Genomic DNA, 16,092 nt, shown 5'->3' with positions numbered 1-16,092 from the left:
ATGGTCGAATGCTACGTAGATGACCTGGTTGTGAAGTCGAAATTGCTCACAAATCACTTGGTGCATTTAAGGCAAGTTTTCGACCGCCTACGAAAGTTTCAACTCAAAATAAACCCCTTGAAATGTGATTTCGGGGTTGCTGCTAGAAAGTTCCACGGGTTTACTGTTCGACACAGGGGCATCGAGATCGAACAGGCTAAAATCGACGCTATAATTAAGATGCCTGAGCCAAGAAACCTTCATGAGCTTAAAGCTTACAAGGGAAGTTGACTTACATCCAAAGGTTCATATCAATCCTAGCATGAAGACCTTTTAGTCGGTTGATGAAGAAGGGTATCCCGTTCATATGGGATGAGGCATGCAAGAACGCATTTGAGAGTATCAAGTCATACTTGATGAAGCCGCCTGTGCTAACCGCTCTTGTTCATGGTCGCCCACTAATCCTCTATATCTCCGCCTAAGATAGTTCTGTGGGCGCCTTGCTTGCTCAGGAAAACGACAAGTGGAAAGAGAATGATCTCTACTATCTTAGTAGAATGATGACCCCGAACGAGTTAAAGTACTTCTCAATTGAAAAACTATGTTTGGCACTTGTGTTCGCTATCAAAAAACTTAAGCACTACTTTGAGGCCCATACCATCCAGCTTGTTTCCAAAGCAAACCCGGTGAAGTATGTTATGGCAAAGGTCATGCTCTCCGACCGCCTCGCAAGGTGGTACTTATTGTTTCAACATTTTGAAATCATATATGTGCCACAAAAGTCTGTCAAGGGGCAAGCCTTAGCCGATTTCCTAGTAGATCACCCAATATCAGCTGAATGGGAGTTGTCTGACGATCTACCTGATGAAGATGCGCTTATCATTGAAATCCTACCCTCATGGAAGATGTACTTTGATGGAGTTTCACATAGAGAATGGGCAGGAGCTGGAATTGTCTTTGTCACTCCAGAAGGTGAAGTGTTACCATATTCATTCACCTTGACGGAAACATGTTCAAACAACGTTGCTGAGTACCAAGCATTGATACTTGGGCTCGAGATAGCGACTGACATGAAACAATTGAGGATTAACATTTATGGAGATTCAAAACTGGTCATCAACCAAGTGTTGGGCCTGTATGAAGTGAAAAAGGCTGAGTTAGTCCCATATAACAACTATGCAAAGATACTCATGCAATGGTTAGGGGACGTCACAATTGAACATGTACCAATGAAAGAAAACAAGCAGGCCGACGCCTTAGCCGCATTGGCTTCAACTATTGCTCATCCAGCCGCCCGAGTACAAGTATGTCAAAGGTGGGTAGTTTCGCCAATCTTCAATGAAGACGACTCAATTGATGAAACTGTTGAACTCCCTACTGCCTCAGTTTATGATATAGGTAAGGACGACTGGAGGCAACCCCTGATTGACTAACTCACCGATGGAAAGTTACCTGAAGATCCTCGTAAAAGGGTGGATATAAAGCGTCAAACTCCTCGCCTCATATGCTATAAAGAAACATTGTATCGTCATTCATTTGATGGAGTAGTTCTCCAATGTCTAGGGGATGAGGAAGCTTTACAAGCTATGCAAGAAGCTCACTCTGGAGTTTGCAGTGAACATCAATCCGGCCCCAAGTTACACTTACATATTAAGCGAATGGGCTATTATTGGCCTACAATGGTAAAGGATTGTATAGACTATGCTCGAATGTGTCAAGCCTGCCAGTTTCATGCAAACTTTATCCATCAGCCACCGGAACCTCTACACCCAACAGTTGCATCTTGGCCATTTGACACTTGGGAACTTGATGTGGTTGGCCCAATTACACCTAAGTCAATTACAGGGCATGTATACATATTAGCCGCCACTGATTACTTTTCAAAGTGGGCCGAAGCCGTGGCGTTGAAGGAGGTGAAGAAAGAAAATGTTGCACACTTTCTCTGAGTCCAAATCATCCATCGATTTGGTATCCCACGATATATCCTAACAGATAATGGGAAACATTTTGACAACAAGTTGATGGACAATATCTGCAAGCTTTTTGACTTTAAGCAACGAAACTCATCAGCTTACTATGCAACAACAAATGGGCTTGCCGAAGCATTTAATAAGACCCTATGCCATTTGTTGAAGAAAGTGGTCTCGAAATTGAAAGAGACTATCATGACAGAATGGAAGAAGCATTGTGGGCGTATAGAACCATATACCGCACACCTACTCAAAGTACCCCATACTCTTTGGTGTATGGTGTAGAAGCGGTCTTGCCATACAAGATGGTTTTATTGATGAAGAAAATGCTAAGTTACGCTTGGCTGAGTTAGAAGCCTTGGATGAAAAACGTTTGCAAGCGCAACAAAGCTTGGAGTGCTATCAAGCTCGCATGTCTAGAGCTTTTAACAAAAGGGTAAGGGCCCGTTCCTTTCAAATTGGGGACAAAGTCCTAGCTGTTCGTAGGCCCATCATTGTCACGAGAAAAACTGGCCACAAGTTCACTTCAAGGTGGGATGGTCTCTACGTGATTCTAGAAGTTTACACCGGTGGGGCGTACAAGCTGATTGGTGAAGATGGGTTGAAGATCAGTCCAATTAATGGAAGGTTGCTAAAGCTTTACCACCCTTAAACTTGGGGTGTCAACTCAAGTCATGAAAATATGGTGGATGACTCATTCATAAAAAATGCAGCATGTGGTTAAACTGCTAATGCATCTCACTTTGTCTATGGGTGGCCCAAATCATAGACGCTCCTGGCCCGCACGAGTTTAAATTGTGAACGGATCTACTAAAAAAATCATTTGAACTACGTTTGACTTGATCTCCTTCATAGGAGTACATAGGCATGCAACTTAGAAATCAAATTATCTAAGTTCAGTCATAACAAAACAAATCCAATTCATGTTGCAAGAGTGATGTAGAAGGACAATCATTCAACAGGTCAAAGCAAAGATGTACGAGTGATTGCTAAAAGAAAACAAGCACAAAAATGAGAAGCTTTCAATTATCAAGAGTTGGGAAAATGAACCACAAAAAAGTCTTGCAACCATAAAGAGAAATTAAAGGAAAAGTACATAAGTTGATAAAAAGCTTAAAGTTAAGCATGTTATCTTTACAGGCTTCTAAGCATCCCTTCGCCTTGGTCAGATTCTCTTCATAATCTGGCGTGAACACAATCAACTCTTGAATGCGAGAGACTTCTGCCTTGACATTTGAAACTACAGTCTCAGACATGACTGAATCTTCGATAGCCTCAGCAATATATCACCATCACATGTATTTTGGTGGGTAAGCTGATAGGGACAAACCCTTTATGAAATTTTAAAGGGAAGAAGCTAAAAGATACTCCTTGGTACGAGTTGAAACTGCCTCATGTCTTTAAAAGATACTCCCTGACACGAGTCGAAACTGTCTCATATCTTTTCAAGATACTCTCTAGCACGAGTCGAAACTGCCTCATATCTTTTCAAGATACTCTTTAGCACGAGTCGAAACTGCGTCATATATTTTCAAGATACTCCCTAACATGTGCCAAAACCGCCCCATATCTTTTCAAGATTCCCTAGCACGAGTCGAAATTGCCTCATATCTTTCAAGACTCCTTTGATGCATATTATATATACTAGTATTTCTTATGTGCGATGCGCAAAAAATAGGTGCCCAATATTAATATTTTATATTAAAATTTTAAATTTATTTAGATTTTAGATATTTAAATTATTGTAAATAATAATAATAATAATAATAATAATAATAATAATAATAATAATAATAATAATAATAATAATAATATGGTGGATGCATGTGCATGGTAGTAATAGTGGAAAAGATAACGGAAGTTATAACAGTAGGGGTATATTTGTCCAAAATATTATATAGTACAACATTTATAGCATAATGTATCATAAAAATTAACGGAAAAAATGGACATAAATGAAGGGTATAACCTTCATCCACACTTATTATGTTTATATATATATATATATATATATATATATATATATATATATATATATATATATATATATATATATATATATATATATATATATAATAAGGCTCATATGCGGCAATGGCTTTAGGTGCGGCGGTGCGGCCATATCAGCGTCGTCCATTCTACTTAATCTAACGGTATCGGCTAATTTCTGAAGATTTAAAGATTTAAGCGCGTCCTGGTAAGTGGGGGGTGTTATGGTAATTGTAGTGGTTATTTATATCGGTCGCTTTTCAGTATACACCAACAGTGTTAACAAAAGACACCAATAGTGTTAGGAAAAAGCACCACAATGAAATGCACAAATACACCAAAAAACACACAACACACCCAAAAAATATACCATATAACTCACCACCCCAATGGTGTATTCTGAACACTGTTGATGCTTTTAGTCATACCTAGTGGTGCGTTCTGGTGATGCATATCTAATTTGTGCATGTTTTTTTGGTGTGCATTTTCTAACATGGATGGTGTATATTTGTATAACTATTGGTGCGGTCGCACTGACCGCTCAGGAAGGCACCAACACGTATTCTCAAATACACCACAATAAGGTTAATAATGCACCAATAACGAATATAAAACACACAACACTATGATTTGATATATTCTGGTGTCCAATAACGACTTTAACCTTGCAGTTCGCGTAGTGTTAGAACACGCGCGAAAATATCAGAAAAGCCTTGATGAATGTGATTCGTTGGATTTATCTAATCTAATGACCTACAATTAACCGCACTGCCGCACCTAAATGCACTGCCGCACTTGAACCTTCCTATATATATATATATATATATATATATATATATATATATATATATATATATATATATATATATATATATATATATATATATATATATATATATATATATATATGCAAACATTAATTGTGCATGTGTATATATTATTTATATATTATATGTATATATATACACACAATACATACAATCAAGCACATGAATTATGTGTTATATATATACCCACGCATTGCATGCAAATGGTGGTGCAAAACAAAAACATCAAATATATATACATGTGGACCAGGCATATATTATATGTATATATATACATATGCGCAAACAAAATGCATGTGTATATATATTACGGATTATATATAAGTTAAACATATGGATTATGCATAGTGGGCCGCGTTTATATATTATATGTATATATACATATATGTAGTTCACACAAACAAAGCGAATTAGGGATGATCAAGGTTCCTGGATCAAAGGGTTTGCGTATGCTGTTCGGGCTTGTTCGAATGAAGCTGTCGAAGCCTGGGCATTGTTGAAAGGTATACAGCTAGCTACCTCCCTCAGGTTGAAGAATGTCTGCTTTGAAAGTGATTCTATGAACATCGTGAAGGCCGTGAATCAGAATGGGATGGTTGACAGTGTTGTAAGCAATATAACCCATGCATACAAGCATGAATTGAGCAACATCTCAAACTGGGTGGTATCTTATGTGCCAAGGGAAAAGAACAGTGTTGCAAACCATTTGGCCAAATCAGCTAGTGGCACCACAGGTTTAAGAGTCTTAGAAATCGTCCCGGGGATGTTTGACCAGATCCTCGAAGAAGACAGATTCGGTATTCTGATTTGGCGTCAACTTGATAGCTCGCTTCTGTAACCTGGGTATTCCCCTTCCATATATTCCAAAAAAATTAAAATGAAACAAAATAAAATAAAAACGAAGCGAACTAGTGCATTGCATATTATATTATTACTCCGTATCAAGGCTATGTTTGGCAAACCTAGCTGAAAAGGTAACTGAAAGCTTAAAAAGAGTTGAAAGCTTAAAAGGAGCTGAAAGCTTAAAAAGAGCTGAAAGCTTAAACAGAAAGCTAGGAGCTGAAAATTGAAGAGCTGTTAAGCTAGCTGTAATGTTTGAAAGTGTTTGGTAAAATTAGTTTTTTGATAAGCTGATAAATATAAAAAGACAAAAAAAAAAAAAAAGATATCTTCATAAAATTTAAATTATTTTGTTTACATATTAAAATTTTACATTTTGTCTTTAAAAAAATTAACATTTTCAAATAAAATTATTAGCATAATCATGATCTAAAAAATTTAACATTTTGAAATTAAGTAGCAATAATGTTGCGAATCTCCTTCATCTCATAATAATAATAATAATAATAATAATAATAATAATAATAATAATAATAATAATAATAATAATAATAATAATAATAATAATAATAATAATTGCGATAACAATTACGAATAAAGGAGAAAAGAAAAAATAATAATAATAATAATAATAATAATAATAATTGCGATAACAATTACGAATAAAGGAGAAAAGAAAAAAAATTTAATTAGAAATGGTAAAATTAAATATGTCATTTCTTTAAAATAATAAGTACAATGATGAAAATAAAGTTAGGAAGCTCTTAGCTTATTTTGAAACACTACCTAAAATAGAGTTCTAAAATAAGCCTTTATTTTAAGTTACGAACTTATTTTAGAAACACTACCAAACAGAGCTTATAGCTTATTAATTGTTTAAAATAAGCTATAAACTCCTAAATAATCTCGGACAAACAAAGCCTATATACATATATGTAGTATGATATGCATATGCAAAGGGACACGCGAAAGCTCAGTAACCATACATATGTGTCTGTGTTCACACGCAACATAATAAAGAAAAGGAATAAGTCTCAAATAAGCCATTAAACTGCACACGATAATGTAATCAGGCCACTGAACCTAAAAAATCAATAATTAGGTCCCTAAACTAATCAAATTCATGCAATTCTTTCAATTTGTAAGTTTCCAACAGGTCATCTTAAATTAAAATATTTTTAAAAAAATAAAATAAAAATAATTATTTAAAATTAAATTTTAAAAAAAAAACAAACAAACAAACAAAACTTCCGATCGGAGACGTCTCCGTCCAGACGAAGCTTCGTCTCCATGGACGGAGACGAAGAGTTTCCTCGTCTCCGGCCGGAAGATCTGCTTTTTTTTTTTTAATTTTAATTTTAAATAATTATTTTTAAAATTTATTTTAAAAAAAATCATTTAAGTTGAGATGACCTGTTGGAAACCTGTAAATTGGAATAATTACATGAATTTGGTTAGTTTAGGGACCTAATAGTAGGTGTTTTTAGTTTCAACGGCCTAATTGCATTATTGAGTGCAGTTCAATGGCTTATTTGACCCTTATTCCATTATTTTTTAAAAAATAAATTTTTAAAATAATTATTTACAGTTAAAATTTAAAAAAAAAAAAAAAAGGCCGGAGACGAAGAGTTTCTTTGTCTCCATCCATGGAGCTAGACGAAGCTTCGTTTGGACGGAGACGTCTCCATGGCAGGAGATGAAGAAACTCTCCATCTCAGCCGGAGGTTTTTTTTATTTTTTTTATTTTTTTGTTTTGTTTTGTTTTTTGTTTTGTTTTTTTTTTTTAATAATTTAAAATAATTATTTTTAAAATTTTATTTTAAAAAAAAATAATTTAATATAAGATGACTTGTTGGAAACCTACAAATTAGAAGAATTGCATGAATTTGATCAGTTTAGTGACTTAATTGTTGATTTTTTTAAGTTCAGTGACCTAATTGCATTATCGTGTGCAGTTCGATGGCCTATTTGACCCTTATTCCTGAAGAAAAAGAGAGCCTTGGGAATTGGGATATGAAAAGAGAGCCTTGGGAATTGGGATATGTGAAAGTACATAGCGCATGGCTCTAGACCTCTGTACTCTTAATATGGTAAAATGGTTGTTAGCTAATTGTGTTAATTAGATGGTATAAATAGTTGATAACATTAGTTAATTGTAGAAAAGTATTTGGTAAACTAACTATTTGTTAGCTGATAGCTTGTTTGGTATAATTTCTTTTTTCAAAAGACTAATTGAAAAAGTAGTTTGGAGTAGCTTTTTGAATTTTAGTCTTTTGGAGTTGCAAAAAGCTAATTAAGCCAAAAATTTATATAGATATTTTAACTAAATCAATCAATTAATAATGATCAAATAAGTCAATAGTCTTTTGGAGTTGCAAAAAGCTAATTAAGCCAAAAATTTATATAGATATTTTAACTAAATCAATCAATTAATAATGATCAAATAAGTCAAAATTGACCTATAGGCCAATTTTTTTACCAAAGAGGGCCTATATCTACATATATATGAACGCATGAGCTACCCACAACAGAGCTCAAGGAAAAGAAACATAGCACATATTCAAGCATGGCAAAAAAATAACTCAAACATTCGTGCAGCAAAAACATTTCGAAGCAGTGAAACAATATCTTACTTGGTTGGGGAAAGAGTTTCGCGTCTTCAAGAGGCGTATAGTTGCGTTCGAAGCGACGACGACGTCTCAACAGACTTTCCTCTCCGTCAAGTCCTCCGGCGACAGTTCTATGATGCAAGCGAACTCCTGGGGCACGTGAAAGCAAAGTAAAAGGGCAATAATCAATTGATTCTATATAATCAATTGATTCTATATGAGTCTTCAATTCCAGAGGAACAGAATCAAAGTGATATTTCTCCGTTGCGCTGGCAGTTCACCGGCGACTTCCATAGTGGCATGAGCGAGTAACAACTAACAAGCCTATAGTGATTTCATCTTCTCGATCGATAGACATGAAAGCAACGTGCCGGAGCACGTGCTCGGCGACTACCCAGCATCTTTCCTCGCCGTGGATTTCTGCAACAGCCGCCGGCGCGGAGGTGTTGAGATCGAAAGGGTACGACGGCGTCGGGAAGTATGGGATAAATTCAAAAAGCAGAATAATAAATTGGGATATTGTAGAAACTCATAGGGATAATTTGGGAAAAAAAGAATAATAATGATGTTTAATTTTAGAAAGTGGACAATATTTTGAGACATACTAAAATAGAAAGTAAGATAGGTAAAATGGGAAAGAGTGAGTATTTCTCAATAATTATTGCCAAGTAAATTTTAGGAATTATTTCAAGTAAAAGTTTCTTTAGAAAGGATTTTATCAATGTCTGCTTCCATAGTGTCCATCACCGCAAATCCGTCCTCCGTCACCACCCGTCGCCGAATCGTCGTCGAGAAAAGGCAGCCTGTCGCTTTGGACAATGCTGAATCCAACTTAGCGGCCGCGGCGGCTGCAGCCGCCGTCGCGTCTCCATCCACAGGCAACAATAAACAGGTTGCAGGCGACGCTACTATCAAAGATCTAAGTCAACACTCAATCTGAACGGAAATTTTGTCTCTTGTTAATCATCGCCACCACCACTCCCTTCTTTACCCCCTCACGGCTCTGTGGGTTAAGCTCACAAGACCCTTGTGTGTAAAGGGTTTGGGGTGGAAATCTGAGCCAAGAAAATGAGACCCAGTTGGCGCAGTTCAACTTAGCATTGAAGAAGCCATTGATTTGCCACCAGAAAGGGAACCCACAGAAAAAGCCCCTAGTGCTTTGGAGGTTTTGCAATCAATTTCTTGAAATTAGAAAGAAGAACACGACGAATAATTGAGTGGACTTTGTGTAAGATGAAGACATATATGAGCGGTGGCTGGGGGAATGGGGTTCGAGTTTTTACCCACGCCGCCACCTCAAATGGCGGAGAAACCGCCAATCCGTACGGCAGGACATGACTACGAAAGAGGACGGTGAGGAGTTACATGTCTGGCGTCGAGAAAAATGGGCCGACAGGAACTATATTCAATGTGCCGTCGTCAAACCGATCGATAGGTGGTGAAACCACCAAACTCGAGGGACCTTGGCTGGTATTTACTCTTTTAGTTATGAATCTTTTGATGAATTTGTTGAGTTCAAATCCAAGTAAGTGAATAATTCCTAAACATTTAGGTTATTATTACTTGGTTGTAATTATAATTCTTATCTGTTTTTGTTCCTTATTATTTATATTATTTGTTATTTATTGTGCTTGATGTAGGTTATCTGCTGCTTACAGTTCTGTCCGCAGCATAAGTACTGCAACAGTTCTGTCCCAGTCAACATGTATTGGTGACTTCAGGAGTGGTTCTGTGATTGTTACTTCAGTTTCTAATCTGTTATATAAAAATGTGGTGAAGTTTATTGGTTTCTGTTGTTATCTATTTTATTAATAATAAAATAGATGACTTATTTAAAAAAACAAAACCACTTAAATGACATTTTGTTACTTCACTTTCTGATCTGTTAGATCAAAAAGATGTGAAGTTTATTTGATGAATACAATAGATGAGCTATTTACTCTATTTTATCACTTAAATGAAATATATTGCAAGATGGTGATTTCTGTGTTCCAGCTGAGATTGTACTGATTGAAGGTTGTGGTGAATGGTATTGAGTACTGATGTTTGATGTTTTTGATATTTTCTAAATGTTATGGAGTATTTTTTTAGTTTCTATTTTTCTTGCTTCCTTACTTTATGGAGATAGAAACCTTAGTCAGAAAGTGCACAGACAAATTGGGGATATCAACATGCTGAAGGAAATCAACCTAAGTTTGAGTTTGGGTTTTACTATGTGTGAACTCAGGTAACACTCTATGAAGTATTAATCAATCTAAATAGGATTGTAGCTTACTTATACAATTTCATGTATTCTATAAAAGTTAAATTGTATGAAATATTTGGTGTTATATTGAAACCAACTCAAATAAAAGTTTAGTTATACTTTTATAACGCTAACATACAAATATTACAAATTCTACAAAAATATCTGGAATCAAAATACAGATTTCTTCATTAAAGGGCATCAAATAAATTTGCTAACCCTTTTAAACAATACGTCACATAAAATTTCACGTGATTCTTATAAAAATATAGGGCATCAAAAAAATATATATATCTACAATTTTAATAAGAGCCAATAATGTTAGGCCCTTAAATGGAATAAAAAAATGTCGGGACTAATTGTTTCTTAAAATGAATAGTTTATATTATTTTGATTTTAGTATTTTTAACGATTTTCCGTATTTACCCTTTATTATATTATTTTTTTTCCTTAAATAATCTTAAAATTCCGTTAGTATAAACTTTATTAACGGAATATTCCGTTAACTATTTATTATTCTTAACTTACTCATTAATTTCTATAAGAAAGGTCTTAGGTTTGAACCTCAATCCAATTAGAGTTAACATAATTGTTAAACATATACTACGAATATGTTAAAATATATTAAAAACATATAATATAATATTTAACATAAACTTTGGTCAAATAATTAGTCCGACTAAATACATAGCATTCAATGATTATAAATCTAGAACTTTGAAAATCATTTGATTTTTTTCGTTAAAAAAATAATAAATTTAAGTTCTGTTTTTTTTTTTTCGTTTAATTAAGCTTCTTTTGATTATTGAGAACAAAACTTAATATTTCAATTATGCTTTTATTAATGCATGAAAACTTGTAAAGAAATTTGTAAGTTAATTTTTAATATATTATTATAATAATAATATCTATTGTAACCTTATATTTTGAATTATTTATTAACATCATCTATTGACAGCAATTGTCATTGACAAACTCTCAAAACAATTTGTTTCAACAACAAATGGAAATTAAAAAAAATAACGATTTCATTATTGTGGATGAAAAAAGTATGTACGCCACTTTGTTCAATCATTATGTTGTGGAACTGTGTACACCTTGCAATGTGGACACGGTTCTATGTTCATAATTACTGAACTATATGTTATAATTATAAAGCTATATATTCATAATATTTTAACTTCATATTCATAAATATTAAACTCTATATTCACAATTACAGAACTATATGTTCATAATTACTGAATTATATGTTTATAATTATAAAGGTATATATTCATAATTTTTTAACTTCATATTCACAATTATTGAATCTCTATATTCACAATTACATAACTATATATTCATAATTACGTTCACAACTCTATGTTCATAATTATAGAACTATATGTTCATAATTTGTGAACTATATATTCATAATTATGAATAGTTTTGGAACCGTGTCCACCTTGCAAGGTGGACACGATTCCACAACATAATTTGCCCACTTTATTATTGCTCTTATTACTTAAATTAAAAAATAAATTAGTAGCTACAACAAAAAATAATACATATACATGCATTTAATTAATTTAAAATTAGATGTCTCACAACATATGAAACATGTAGGGGATAATTACCACTACCAAATATCAATATGTGCTTGTAAGATAAAGAGTTCATAGCACAACTAAGATCGCAGTCATATACACAACAAGACAAATCTAAAACTGCATACACCATAATCTCATTGCATGATGAATCCCACTATGATACCACCAATAGCCCAATTGCACACGACACGCTACCAAAAAAAAAAAAAAAAAAAAAAAAAAAAAAAAAAAAAAAAAAAAGAAAAAAGAAAAGGACATATACGGAAAATGAAAACAATAACAATGCTACCCAAAAGAGAATTAGAAAAATTTAAACCAAAAAGAGTATTTACTTAGACTATCGCTTTTAGACTTAATACTTAGATTAGTGTTATTATAAAGTTGCAAACATTTATTTTTGTGACGTTGATATATAATCAATCTCTCATATATTATCTTGTGTTTATATACTTTAAATTACCGATTTAATTACATATTCATGAACATCTTCTATATAATATTGCATTGATATACTTTGAAATACTTATTTAAAAATAAGTATTGGGCATTATCCTATTCGCGCAAAGCGCGTAGAAAAACTAGTATATATATATATATATATATATATATATAGGACTTCAAATCTTATGACTTCGTCATTTTCCCCTACTTGGAAGAAATCTAGCACTTTAAAGCAATAATCTCCATGCAATACTAATAAACATGTTGAAATAAATTTTTTTGGCCATCACAATTGGCAAGAACTGGATACAATTTACCAATTTGATCTCCTAAATTCCATGATGCAGAGTACCAAAAAGATGATTTAAAAAAAAAAAAAAAAAAAAAATAGGGCATCAGAATGAACTCTTCTTCATCTGCAAAAAAAACTTTGAATAAATTAAGGAAATTCTTACTGTAAACTCCCATTACTAGAGTTTAAAAAAAAAAAAACTAAAATAATCAGTAAGATCAATAATGCATCTTCATCATTTGCCAAAAACTAGAAAAAGAAATTGTTACTAATAACAAATATCCACACCAGTGATGAGAAAAAAAGGAGAAAACTTATAAAAAGTTAAAAACTTATAATAAATACATAGGTGGTGCAAATAGCCTAATAATGAGTGGTTAAAATGCTATTTGCACCACCTTAATTAAATTACATTTAAATATTTAAATAATAATTAATTAATTCAAATTTATAAAAAAAAAAAAAAAAAGAAGAAGAATCCTGCCCGCCTTCTCCGGTGAGAAGGCAACCCACTGGGCTGCCTTCTCACCGGAGAAGGCTACATGGGTCGCCTTCTCCGGTGAAAAGGCATGTCCATAGCCTTCTCACTGGAGAAGGCAGTCCCGGAGAAGGTGACGGGAGGGAGGGAGGGTTTTTTTTTTTTTAATTTAAAAAAATTGAAAAACAAATAATAATCTTTGATCACATTTAATGCTGGTGGTGTAAATAGCAAATTTGCATTTACACCGCCTATAAAGCTATTTAACCTACTAAATAGGTGGTGCAAATAGCAAAATAGGTGGTGTAAATAGAATTCCCCTTATTAAAGGGGATAAAAAGTAGCTTATATTGTTCATTTCAATAAAAAATGTATATTCATACTAATAATTATAATCATGCTATTTTGAATGAGATCATTAATGCTTTACAAACAATATAACTGCAAACAACAAAAATATCATTTCCAAAATAGCAGCAGAAAAACATCTCCTGGGCAGTCAGATAGCAGATATGACAAAAATAGTTTGTTCCACAATTATAGGGAGCAAGAGGAAGCAGGTCATCAACAACAAATGTATCATAACCGCATTGCAAAGTTTAACTTATATATTACCCGATTATTAATTCTTCTATTCAACACTTATAACTGTATTTCCATTGTAGTCGACTGCCATTGAATCCTTTATACATATATCTATCCAAACTGATCCTGAAATGCTTCCCTGAAATGGAAAACGTAACCAATTAGATAAAACCCTAATTTCTTTTTTGAATAATCTATATATCTATATCTATATCTATATCTATATATATATATATATATATATATATATATATATATATATATATATATATATATATATATATATATATATAAAAGTAAAATCCTCCTAACAAATTTTTCCCCCCAAAACTTTTATAGTAAAACTTATTTGGTAAGTAAATGTCAAATGGAAATTAAATAAATAAATAAATAAATAAATAAATAATAATAATAATAATAATAATAATAATAATAATAATAATAATAATAATAATGTTATTACCTTAAATAAATAAATTATTATACTTTCCCTTAAATAAATAAATTATTATATTTTCCTTTTGAATTAGTATTTTCTACCTATAAATATAAGAGCTTCTTCAATCAAAGAATCTCAAACTCATCTCTCAGCTTTCTTTTTGTATGAGTTTTTTACATTTTTCTAACTATATTGTCACGTACTTCAATATGTTTTGCAGTTGGACATCATGAATAGCTTCATCAACGATATCTTCTTGAAGCTCGCCCAAGAGGTGACTCGCTTGGCCCACTACAACAAGAAGCCGATAATCACTTCCCGCGAGATCCAGACCGGCATGAGATTGGTTCTTCCTGGCAAATTGGTAAAGCACGTTGTCTCTCTAAAAACACTAAAGCAGTCACAATATTTACAAGCTCTTAGATGAAATCATTTAAATCCATGTTTCCTTTTTATATAATATCAACTAGGGGTTAATAGATGTAAAGTAACTTGGATTTGAGTTTAATTTCATATTATTCTTCCAAAAGGTTTAATTTCATATTATAAGTATTGTTATCTACCTTCAACTATCAGTGAATCGATTAGCATTCTAAAAAAAAAAAAAAAAAATTGAATGTCTGTATCTACGTGCATTTAAGATGCAACATGTGTATGATTCATTAGGCTTTGAGGCAGGAGAACACATCTGGGTACATTGCATATTAGTGGATCTGTATCTCATTGCAAAAAAATATACATACAATTAATTAATTAATATAATTACAATTATGATTATTCTAATTCAAAAAAAAAAACTAAAGAATTAATTGTAATAATGGAATTTGTTATTACTATTCTGTTACTAATTGACACAGAAATCAGACCAAAAGAAAAACGAAATTAATATTAAAAATGGACTCGAATTAAAAAAAAATGTGCTTAATAAGTAAATAACTAATTTGTTAGACAGGAAATTAGGGTAAAGGAAAAAGAAAATGATTATTAAACATTGTACCTGATTGTTTTTATGATTGAAAATGAATATTACAAACGTACCAGATTGTTTTTATGACCAGAAATAAGAATGAATTTTACACACGAGAATCTATTATTAATATTCCGTTATACTAATAGGCATGGGAATCATGTTAAATGAAAAAAGGATTTAATATTAAAAATTTATTGGAAATATAACACAGTTTTCCCTACGAAAAAATTAATAACCACCAAATGAAATATTAGGAAAAAATTATGAAGAAAAAAGAAATGGAAACAAATATTAACTCTTTCTATGAATGAAAAAAGGAAATGAATATATCCATATTTCACTTAAAATATAATCAGTAATTATATTATTATAATTATATTAATTATTTATGAAGGAAAAAGGAAATGAATATGAAAGGAAAAAAATAAAATTTAGACACGAAAATCTATTATTAATATTCTGATACTAATAGACACGGGAATTAGACCAAATGAAAAAAAGATTTAATATTACAAAATTATTAAAAATATAACACCGCTTTCCCTAAGAAAGAATTAGTAACCACCATGTGAAATATTAGAAAAATTTATGAGGGAAAAAGAAATAGAAATGAATATTAACTCTTTCTATGAGTGAAAAAGGAAATGAATATATTCATCTTTCACTTAAAATATAATCAGTAATTATATTTTTATAATTATATTACTTTTTAATTATGTGGAAATGAATATTAATTCTTTTTATGACCGAGAAAGGAAATGAATATTTCACAAAGAAATCTGTTATTAATATCATGTTACTAATCGACATGGAAATAAGGACAATTAATCGACAAT

The 16,092-nt window shown here is 32.2% G+C and overlaps 1 protein-coding gene across 1 annotated transcript; it reads left to right on the top strand.

Annotated features, from left to right (window-relative positions):
* Positions 1-539: 539 nt before the first annotated feature.
* On the top strand, positions 540-1,925 carry LOC109189716. The gene is made up of 2 exons (XM_019340326.1): positions 540-1,377; positions 1,438-1,925. Exons 1-2 carry the CDS (start codon positions 540-542, stop codon positions 1,923-1,925), a joined length of 1,326 nt encoding a protein of 441 aa, XP_019195871.1.
* The last annotated feature ends 14,167 nt before the right edge of the window (positions 1,926-16,092 follow it).

The sequence above is a fragment of the Ipomoea nil genome, unplaced genomic scaffold (assembly GCF_001879475.1).
Source record: "Ipomoea nil cultivar Tokyo-kokei standard unplaced genomic scaffold, Asagao_1.1 scaffold1562, whole genome shotgun sequence".
Taxonomy (NCBI): Eukaryota; Viridiplantae; Streptophyta; class Magnoliopsida; order Solanales; family Convolvulaceae; genus Ipomoea; species Ipomoea nil.
Note: the sequence above shows the minus strand (reverse complement) of the source record. Positions and strands in the feature narration are given on the sequence as shown.